The 11,788-nt window shown below is 35.8% G+C and overlaps 1 protein-coding gene across 1 annotated transcript in view; it reads left to right on the plus strand.

Moving 5' to 3' along the window:
- Positions 1–11,788, plus strand: part of DMD (dystrophin) — a 2,224,438-nt gene that overhangs the window by 1,493,737 nt on the left and 718,913 nt on the right. The window contains 1 exon segment of the mRNA XM_033201414.1: positions 2,484–2,585. Within this exon segment, the coding sequence (XP_033057305.1) occupies positions 2,484–2,585 (102 nt within the window).

The following is an 11,788-nucleotide window of genomic DNA, read 5'->3' on the forward strand; positions in this document are numbered from 1 at the left end:
TCCAGGGATGCGAGTGAACAAGGTAGTTATGGACCTTACTCTTATAGAGGATAATTCTTTAGGAATGGTCAACACTATACATATACACATAGTTTGACTAATTGTGATGTGTTTTGAAGGAGGAAGCAAAGGAATTGAAACAGTTTAAATAAGACTGTAGGTTGGCAGTGGGAACAATGGTCTTTGCTATCATTTTTCAAAAATTCCAATGAATGGGAATGACTACTGTTGCATGAAGTTGCGTGTCTCCCTCTGACCCATAGTGATTCTCTATTATCAGAGAGGTAGGACATGTTTTTCAGCATACGTGATAATGTCAGATTCAGATGGTGAAAGTAAAATTCTTAATGCTTAGAAATCACATAATTGATCAAGTCATTTAGATATGTTATTAAGTTGTTGTAAGATACGAAGAAGTAGCTGTTACTACTGCCAATAGCATAAACTTTGGATTCAGACCTAGCCGTGTTTGAATATTAACTGTTCTACATCCCACGAGGTTGTGGGCAAGCTATTCACATCATTGTCACTACCATCACTACTATCCCACCCACCCTTGATTCATTTTCTTATCTGTAAATTGGCAATCTGTTTGAATCAGGGTTGGGGAAGGGAAATAGTACTCATTATACCAATGGTAACTATGCTATCATCAATAATACAGTCTACAGCTATGGTGAAGCTAATCAGAAAACATTGTCTATTACCAGTAATTAGCAATATCAATAAATATCACAAGAAAAGTCCCAGCTGTCAGTGAATAAATAGAAAGTAGTGGTCTGTCTTAAGAGAAACACATACAAAATGAATGGTGGTGACAGTGCTTTAAGTTAACTCATCAGTTTATATGTGTAATGCATATATAATTTCAAATGTATAATTTAGACATTGTACATGGATTTGGCTTGGTACTTTATGGTATACATAAATGATAAATGTGAAGGTTGAAAATTCAGTTACTTTTTTTCCTTTTCTTAAATCATTTTTACTTTGGGGAAGATACGCTCTTTTGTCTATTTCCTTAGAATAATATATTTTATTTTCTCTTAAAGTATTTTGAGACCATATAACCATTTACTACACCAAAATGGTTTTTTGCAAATGGGGTATTCAAGGGTGAATTTATAGTGGCTGGGGACCTATTCGGAATTCAGTAAGTAAAACTAGATTTTCTGATCTGAGATCAGAGCTATTTCTACCTCTAGCAAAGACATACAGTCATTCCGGGTGCTGCATTTTCAGGGAACAATGTGTTTTCTTGGCAAGGGGCAGTAAGACCATCAATTAGTAGTTCTACATGTAAAGTAGTTAAACTCCTGTTATAAAGGAACTGAAATTTGCATACATAGCCATTAACACATGAGGTTAGTTATATACAATTTTGACCAAAGTGCCTGTTTGCCGCTGGTGTTTATGATAATAAGAACTGGAGAAAAATAGTCTATCTCAAGAGTATGTGCTGAGCACCCATAAGTTGCAAGACAACGTACTGGGCAGTTTGAGATTATAGTAATTTGGGACTTCCTACTGATGAACTGAGGGGGAACAGGTACAAACACAGTAGACAAAGGAAACAGTGGCATGAAGACACACACAGCAGTGCTGGGAGGCTCCGGGATAGGAGAGGGAGGAAGAGAGATGTGGGTTATCAGGAGCTGCTCTCTGGGGAAGATTGTCCAGGCCCTGACTGATGCCTGACGTTGATTAATTGATACTCTATCCTAGTGTTTAACAAGTGTTCTATCCAAAAAGTCTTCTGTAATATTTAACTTCACTTCTGTCAGCTTCAATTTCTGCACATTTCTTTTGTCCTCTCATCAAGAGAGCTAGGCAGCAGATAGTAACAAATGCTTATATTTCTATACCTAAAGGATCTCTTTGTCATGCTTCAGCCTTCTCCAGACTGAAGAAAAGCAAATAATACAAAAAAAAAATCATTCTTCGAAAGGCCTATTTGACTCATTAATAAATAATAAGCTTTGATACTGTACTTTAAGTGTTTACCCTTTGGAAAGAAAATAATTTTGACAGTGATGTAGAAATAATTATTTGATATTTATTTCAAAACAAAATTTATATCCAATACTCAAAATAGAATTTTTTAAAACAATAAGTGTATAAAGTAATATGAACATTAGGATTATTGAGATTATTAAAGCTAAAACTAGTGTTTATTCATATAAGTTATGTTAATTGTACTGTCATTATTGCATTTTACTTTTTTGAAAAGTAGAAAGTTAACGCCTGTGTTTCTATATGAGTATTATTATATAATTCAAGAAGATATTGGATGAATTTTTTTACTTTACTTTGTTTCACATCTCTGTTTCTTTTCTCTGCATCAAAAGCTACATTTTTGTGCCCTTATGTACCCAGCAGAAATTGATCTGCAATACATGTGGAGTCTCCAAGGGTATATTTAAATTTAGTATTTTATTGCTAACTGTGAAGTTAATCTGCACTCTGTGGGTTCTTTTCCCCAGGAAACTGAAATCGCAGTTCAAGCTAAACAACCGGATGTGGAAGGGATTTTGTCTAAAGGGCAGCGCTTGTACAAGGAAAAACCAGCCACTCAGCCAGTGAAGGTAATGAAACAACCTCTAGCTATATCCATTACCTCATAATGGGTTATGCTTCCCCTGTTGTACATTTGCCATTGACGTGGACTATTTATAATCAATGAAATAACTTGTAAGGAAATACTGGCCATACTGTAATAGCAGAGGCAAAGCTGTCTTTTTGATCATCATAACCTATTTATATATTGTGATCTTAAGGCTGTTAACGAGTCATTGCATTAAAGAACTCATTTCTGTCCTGGTGTGCTGCCATCAATACAAAAGTAGTCCCACCTTCAAGGTAGATTAAATTCTTTGGGGTTTTATTGCTTTGCTTGCCAGCCTTGATGCTTTTCATATTGTTTGGTTTAATTCAAATCAAGCTACTACATCATAGTGTCTGTCTCCAACAGCTGTAAAGAATCACAATATGGTCTGTGACCTTTCTTTCCTTTGTTGCTCTTTCTTATAAAAGGGAAAATCGACATTGAGGCTTCAGTATTTCATTGGGTCAAGAATTTTTAGTGAAATGTCATGTAATTGCTTATTTCTTTGGCAAAAAGCTGGCCTGGGATAAAGCTTTCTATTTTGTTTTCTTCTCCATATGCATGTTGAAGTCTAGGTCACATTTATTCACAGGCTATTACATAAGGAGGGAGATGGAAAGCCAGGTCAGTTTTCAAAAAATAGCTAATCAATGGCTTCCATTTGCAAATGAGAGTCCAGTGCTAAATACACGTTAGCAGTAGGTTACCTGATTCTCTGTACTTGGCCGAAATTATAATGGTTCCCATTGTGATGAAGGTTCCTGAGATCCTTTAATTGTGGTTGTTTATTGATCAGTCTTGGTTTCTCAGTGAATGTTGCAGGCTTGGATACAGTGAACCTCGCCCTCATGTTTAAAACTGCTTGAAATCAGTTCAGGTCAATAACCTCATTATACAGAACCAGTTTGTCCTTGCAAACAACATTACCATGACTTAGATTCTGTCTCTAAGGTCGCTGCGTAGTTTCCCTTGCACTTGGCCCAAGCTTAATTTCTAGAAGATTGTTTGTTTTCCTTACAGCTTACAAGAGACTTTTCCTTAGGTAAAGTTGAAGTTTGCACCTGAGCTTAAATGTCCAAACACCAGACACTGAAAATCACAGGTTTCTCTGTGGATATCAACATACATTTATTCAGGAATATATTGCAACCACTCCAAAAATCTAGAAAAGTAATTTGTATCCAGTGCAAGCCCAGTATAATCATTTTTCATAAACTAACAAAACTAACAATGTGCTCAGTATTTAATTCGAAGAGCTAGAGAAAGTCCTGAAAGCAGCAAATTTCAGAGTTTCTGTTGATGTTCTGAAGAAAGCCAGCCCCCAGAGCAGTTAACAGGGTGACTTTCATTGTAGCAAGCCATGAAATGCACAAATGGACAATTGCATACATTTCTGTCTACTCTTTGTTGATCCTCAAAGACTTTATGCCTTATGGTGTATGACTATGAATTAAGGTTTGTCACTAATTGTTAGAGATCACAAAGGTACATGTAATTTGGCTTTTACTTTTGTGCCTTTGTAAAAGAGAGAGAAAGAGATCTTAATTAAAAGCCAGTCAGACAATTTTTGCTTTCATTACGTACAAAACAATCCAAATACTTGATACTAACTTATCACACCTCCACCCACACACTCAACTACTGGGCCACTTGGAGATCACAACTGGGATCTGCCATGCCTGAGCATGTCTGCTTCCTGCTAATGCATTAGTGATGTAAAAGGAGAATTACTTTTCTGGAATAAAAAGAACGAACCAGGAGCTGTTGCTTTCCTTCTCTTTCACAATCCTTAAAACCATTTTTGTAGCAGACAGCACTGTTCTTTCCTTCCTTCTTTTTTTTTTTTTTTTCTCCTTGCCTGCTTCCCCATTTTCTCTCAATTTGGCACATTGGGAGAAGCTGAACTTAAGGGAAAATTTATTCTTGTTTTCCCATTTCTCCCTTGGATTTGGAGAAGAATGAGCATATCAAGTTGGCTGGGCATGGTGGCTCACGCCTATAATCCCAGCACTTTGCGAGGCCAAGGCAGGCAGATCACCTGAGGTCAGGAGTTCGAGACCAGCCTGGCCAACATGGCGAAACCCTCTCTCTACTAAAAATACGAAAATGAGCCAGCTGTGGTGGCAGGCGCCTGTAATCCCAGCTACTTCGGAGGCTGAGGCAGGAGAATCGCTTGAACCCGAGAGGCAGAAGTTGCAGTGAGCCGAGACCACGCCATTGCACTCCAGCCTGGGCTACACGAGCAAAACTCCGTTTCAAAATATATAGATATAGATATCAAGTTGATAGGGGCAAAAATGCAAGACTGATTTGGGAGTTATGGGGTGTAAAAAAATGGTTGACTCATGCAAAACTTTTGCTATGGACTGTGACCTTGGAAACATCTGAAGATTAGCTGGGGTTTGTGGTAGCCTGAAACAACTAGAGGCTCAAAAAATGACCTCACAGTTTTGAACATGACACCCAGCAATACAAGGTAGAAAGCTGTGAGGGCTGTTTAAATCTCTGCATGGATCAAAAATTTATTTTTAAAGGTTAGAGTGATTTTTCTGAAGGACGCTCCATTGCTCTGATAGAAAGTGAACAAAGCCTTTTTCAACTTTGAGTCCATATATCAACATTTAAAATGTGTCCTATTTCTCATGCCTCTTCTTCACTCTGGGTCTTGTTACCTCTTAATAGAAGAGGAAACGAGTCTGAGTAGCCTGCAGCACATTTTCATGAGAGAATTGTGTTTCTGTTTTGTTTGGGGGGCAGGTGCATTTGGAAACTGTAATAATTATGAAGAAAATGATATTCTTAAAAAGAAAATGAAAATCTCTCATGATGTATATGTAAGATCCAGTATTTAAATGGATAATTAGTATGTCCACCGCTTACAGACATTCTAATTAAAGACACATCAGGGAATTATTCTGTTTCTTAGGAAATTGACTTGTCTATTGGCACCTCCGCATTCTGCATCAGACAGCCTGTCTGTTCAGCTCCTACGCTCACCTCCCAAGCTGAGTTCTGATTGGAAGCTGAGTTAATCCCTGTTCAGTTTCTTTCCTCTTTCGTCTTTCCTTCACTTCATCCACTTCTTTAAGATTTCTTTTATTTTCAAAGATGGTGTATTTCTGGTTTCTTTTTTGAAATCTCTGACTAACCAATTTCTTTATTTTCTTTGAGGACTTCCTGTAAAAGGTCAAAATTATGAAATAATACTACTATGACATATATGTAGTACTAATCTCTGCTGCAAAATAACTGAAAAATCTTAGGACCATATGATCAAATACCTCTCCATCTTTATTTAACACTTCAACTCTCTCTCTCTCTCCCTCTCTCTCTCTCTCTCTCTCTCCCTGTCTCTCTCTCTTCTCTCCCTGTCTCCCTCTCTCTCTCCCCCCCCACACACATACTTTTATTTATTTGTATGTTATTTCTTCATCTTAACTTCAGAAATTATTGATGACTGACTATATGAGTTATAAAGTTGTTTAAAATTTTGCTAAAGTTATAGTTTTGGTGTAATGTATTACATTAACGCCATAGATGAAATAGTTTTTAATGTGTTCCATTTTTCCACAGAGTAATAACGAGGTCCTCAATAGCACCCCATTTACCAGTTTAAAAGCAACAAAAACTACTGCTATCGGTAACAACAATATAAACTACAAAAGAAATACGCCATTTGTTGTTTGGTTTTTATTATAAAATTGTATTTTTAACTGTCTTGAACTTAAGCATTTAGGCGCCATTTTCTTGTATTCATACTCATTTTTAACTTAAGTTAGAAAACTACACTTTCAGTTAACTTTTAAAAATGTGTTCATATACTTTCAATGCTTACATCACCTGCCATGTATTAGAACTGAGAGCATTAATGGAATTTTAAATGTCTTGGTTACTTTCTAAAGTGATAAAATGAAGCCAGCTGGTTTGCTTTGCTAACTTTTTATATTATCAAAAAATGTTACTTACATAACCTAATTTTACTTACTGCTCTTGAATTATTTTTCAGTGTAACAGAAAAAGGTGTGAGGACCTTTCTGTGTTTGGCCAAAGGGTTCCATCCCAACCTTTAACACAAAATAATTGTTGTAGACAAATGGTCAAGAGGGCAATTATAATCTTCCAGGCATCATTTCCTCAGATATGAGCTGCAAAATGACAGCATCATTAGTCATTTTCAATTACAGTCAATCACAACCAGGGATGTTTCATTTTCCCAGCTGTTTTGTTGTTAATTAACTAGATTAAGCTGTTTTTTTCCTTCCAATGAGTTTGTTCTACTGCCAACATCAACATCTTAACATTTTTAAAAACTTCCTTAGGGTTTATTTTTTGCCTAACAATCTTTAATATATTACTCACAACAGATGTGCATCTCAAGACTGATTCATAGTATAGCAGGTCGAATGGTATTTCATTGGTCAAAATGTTGCCGAAATCAATATAATTACCATTAAAACAATACTTGGGTTTCATAAATCATCTGTCATGCATACAGTCTCATTTACCTGGTGTAACTTCACTTATAGCAACAGAAATCAATAGAGAGATAACAGATAAAAATTGTCCCCTCAAATGAACAAGTCTATTTTGACTGACTCATTTAGTAAGCACAATTCCCATGCCAATAACACCAGAATAAGTTGGGAGAGGACTTCTAGAAAGAAGATAACAATGTTAGAAATACTTAATAATTTATAAGTAAATTCATAGTAACATTTTATTTTTTAAAAATATAAGTTTGCTTTACAACTAAAAAAAAGTCTTGGAGTATAAGAGGTTGAATAAATGCTAATCCCAATGCATAAACTTAAGGAGAGCTTCACTTTCCCAATGAGAAGAGAAAAAAATTATAATAGAGTTTTGGGCAACTTGTAAACGTAAACACTTAGAAATATGGATGAGATTGTCAAATTTCTAATTATATTCAATTTCTTAATTGAGTAGCATTTCCATATTTCCAGTCTTACATTTTATAAAATAACACACTCATTTAGAAATACCTGGCACATTTATATTTTATGAAACAATTTCATTCAAATGCTCCATATGTATATTCTAGAATTCTAGAGCTCATCACCTTGCTAAGTTATTTGTAATATGGCACTGTTTGAATCCCCACATAATACTCTGAAACCCTCTGGCCAAGATTACTAGCAACATACTTGTAATCAACAAATTAAGAATATTTACCTTGTTGCAGCAAGAGCATAAAACACTTCAGACAGAATGTGGGCATCTCAGTAAGAGGGCATTGGAAAAAGCTTCTTACAGAGCTCAGCTGGCTGTATGATTCTAAGGAGGAATTCAGAAAGTAGAAGCCATTTCTGGATTAGATGCTTTCAAGAAACAGAGTCAATGTAGTGATTAGGTATCTTAGTGTTTATCTAGAAGATGAGATTAAAGTAGGGCTAGACACGTCATTGGTAAAGGAGCAGCAATGCCTCATATGAGTCTTTCTGTGATAGCAGAAAGGCCTTGTCTCTGTCTTGTTTCAAACACAGCCATGGGTGGCCTTGTGTCTGCCTAGTTTATTTCTATGAGTGTTTTTAACATCTAGCTGGACCATCATGGCCTAGCTAGCTGCCAGCTGCCAGCTACCAGCAGGGCCATTTTTCACGTTCTCAATGCTATAACTGAAATTTTTAATCCCAAACTCAATACCCATTCACAAAATATTAGGACAACTGTTTTTTTCATTTTTCATAGATATGAATTTTTTTTGTGTGTGTTTTTGAGACGGAGTTTTGCTTTTTTGTTACCCAGGCTGGAGTGCAGTGGCACGATCTCGGCTCACCGCAACCTCCACCTCCCAGGTTCAAGTGATTCTCCTGCCTCAGCCTCCCAGGTAGCTGGGACTACAGGCATGCCCCACCACGCCCAGCTAATTTTGTATTTTTAATAGAAATGGAGTTTCTCCACATTGGTCAAGCTGGTCTCAAACTCCCGACCTCAGGTGATCAGGCTGCCTCGGCCTCCCAAAGTCCTGGGATTACAGGCGTGAGCCACCACACCCAGCCAGATGTGATTTTTTAAATTTTCCCAATAGACTCACATATTGTTTTTGCTTTTTAAATTGTTTGGCTTTTTAACAAATTCTTTAAAAGACTTATTTACAATGGTCTCCGCCAGGAGTGATTGTGAAGCTATACATTAGGAATGATTGCTCAAGATTTATCAACTTGCTTTGCCTCCCTTTTTAATTAAGCAAATTCTGTCAGAATACTTATATAAGCATCCCATCTCTGAGGTTATTTCAGGCTAATATACAACATTGTGGTTCAGAATAAAATAATTGAGACATAAGAGGTAGTATAAAGTATTGAATATGAGCCAACTTTCTTTTCTGAGAGGAGATTTGAGTGAAAAGTCTCATATGCTCAGTAGCTCATGCTGAAATTAGGAAAGCATTTTAGGGATTTGAATTTCCCCTCTTGTCCTCAGTTGTATTAATTACACTTAAAAAGAGAGACAAAGAGACATAGATGTTTCAATTACAGTATTCGAATGTATGCCTGTATATGTACAGCCGTAGGTAGAGTCCTTTATTTTTTCAGTAGATATTAATTACATGCCAACCATTGACACAAGATATATTTTTAAATTTTGAAAATCTCAAACTCAGAGTTTAAACTATATTCTAGTTTACTTTTTTAAACAAATGATTTTTTGATTGTATAAAACAAATCCATTATTTTCCCTTATTCTACATCAAAAAATATTTCTAGAGGCTTTTTTCCTTGTCTTAATGATAGAAAACATAAAAATCATTTAATTTTTTTTAAATATCCCAAAATATGAGGCAAGAAAGCAACCACAATTGTAGCTACCTTAAGAAACTGTTAATTTCTTAAAATATTTTTTATTTTTAATTTTATATATGTCTAATTGTACATATTTATATGTGGGCTACAAGTGATATTTTGCTTATTCTTATAATTTCAGTAGTTTTGGGGGTACAGGTGGTTTTTGTTACATGATGAGTTCTATAGTGGCAAATTCTGAAATTTTTTATGTATCCATTACCTGAGTAGTATACACTGTACCCAATAAATAGTCTTTTATCCCTACCTCACTCCCAAGCTCCCCACTAAGAGTCCCCAAAGTCCATTATATCACTCTGCATGTCTTTGTATCCTCAAAGCTTTAGCTCCCATTATGAGGAGAACATACGGTATTTGGTTTTCCATTCCTGAGTTACTTTACTTGGAATAATGGCCGCCAACTCCATTAAAGTTGCTGCAAAAGAAATTCCTTTTTATGTCTGAGTAATATTCCATGGTATATAGATACCACATTTTCTTTATCCATTCATTGGTCGATGGACACTTGGGTTAGTTCCATATCTTACAATTGCAAATTTTGCTGCTATTTTTGTGCTGCTGCTTTCTTTTTTGTTACGTCCTTTTCTGGTTTTGGTATTAGGGTGATACTGACTTCATAGAATGATTTAGGGAGGATTCCCTCTTTATCTTTTGAAATAGTTTCAGTATATATAATTGGTACCAATTCTTCTTTGAATGTCTGGTAGAATTCAGCTGTGAATTCATCTGGTCCTGGGCTTTTATTTAGCAATTTTTAAATTACTAATTCAACCTTGCTGCTCATTATTGATGTATTCAGGGTTACTTTTTTTTTTTTTGAGACGGAGTTTTGCTCTTTCGCCCAGGCTGGAGTGCTGTGGCATGATCTCTGCTCACTGCAACCTCTACCTTCCGGTTTCAAGCAACTCTCCTGCCTCAGCCTCCCAAGTAGCTGAGATTACAGGTGCCCACCACCACGCCCAGCTAATTTTTGTATTTTTAGTAGAGTCGGAGTTTCACTATGTCGGCCAGGCTGGTCTCAAACTCCTGACCTCATGATCTGCCCGCCTCAGCCTCCCGAAGTGCTAGGATTACAGACGTGAGCCACCACGCCCAGCCGAAGTGCTCAGGGTTTCTGTTTCTTCTTGATTTAAACTAGGAGGGTTGTATGTTTTCCACAAATTATCCATTTCCTCTGGATTTTCTAGTTTGTGTGCCTGAAGGTGATCATAGTAGTAGTGAATGATCTTTTGTATTTTTGTGATGTAGGTTGTAGTGTTTCCAGTTTCATTTCTACTTGAGCTTATTTGACTCTTCTGTCTTCTTTCCTTGGTTAATCCTGCTAATGGTCTATCAATTTTGTTTATCTTTTCAAAGAACTAGCTTTTTGTTTCATTTATATTTTGTATTTTTTTGTTTCAACTTCATTTAGTTCTGCTTTGATCTTTGTTATTTCTTTTCTTCTGCTAGCTTTGAGTTTAGTTGGTTCTTGTTTCTCTAGTTCCTTGAAATGTGACATTAGGTTGTCAATTTATGTTCTTTCAGAATTTTTGATGTAGGTATTTAACACTATGAACTTTCCTCTTAGCACTGTTTTTGCTGTATCTCAGAGGTTGTAATAAATTGTGTCACTATTCATTTCAAAAAATATTTTAATTCCATCTCAATTTCATTGTTAACCCCAAAATCATTCAAGATCTTAATTTCCCTGTTTTGTATAGTTTTCAGGGTTCCTTTTGGAGTTGATTTTTAGTTTTTTTCCACTGTGGTCCGAGAAGATCTTGATATGATTTTGATTTTTCCTAAATTTATTAGACATTTTTGTGGCCTCTTGTATGACCTGTCTTGGAGAATGTTTCATCTGCTGATAAGAGTTATATTCTGCAATTGGTTGGGAAGAATGTTCTGCAAATATCGTTAAGTCCATTTGTTCTAGGGTATAATTTAAGTCCATTGTTTCTTTTTTGTTGAGTTTTTCTTTCATGACCTGTCTAGTGCTGTAAGTGGAGTATTGAAGTCCCCACTATTATGCATTGCTCTGTCTATCTCATTCTTAGGTCTAGTACTATTGTTTTCAAAGCTAGGAGCACCAGTGTTGGGTGCATATAAATTGAGTATTGTAGTAAATATCTTCTTGTAGAACTAATCCTTTTATCATTATACAATGTCTTTCTTTATCTTTTGTTTACTATTGTTGCTTTTAAAAGCCTGTTTTGTCTGATATAAAGCTACTCCTGCTTGCTTTTGGTTCCCATTTGCGTGGAATATCTTTTTCTGTCCTTTTACCACAAGTGATATTTTGATACAAGCATATAATATATAATGATCAAATCAGAGTGATTGCAGTATCTATCACCTTAAATATTTATCCATTTAAATTTTA

This window comes from Trachypithecus francoisi, unplaced genomic scaffold (assembly GCF_009764315.1).
Source record: "Trachypithecus francoisi isolate TF-2019V2 unplaced genomic scaffold, Tfra_2.0 Lachesis_group6, whole genome shotgun sequence".
In the NCBI taxonomy this organism is placed as follows: Eukaryota; Metazoa; Chordata; class Mammalia; order Primates; family Cercopithecidae; genus Trachypithecus; species Trachypithecus francoisi.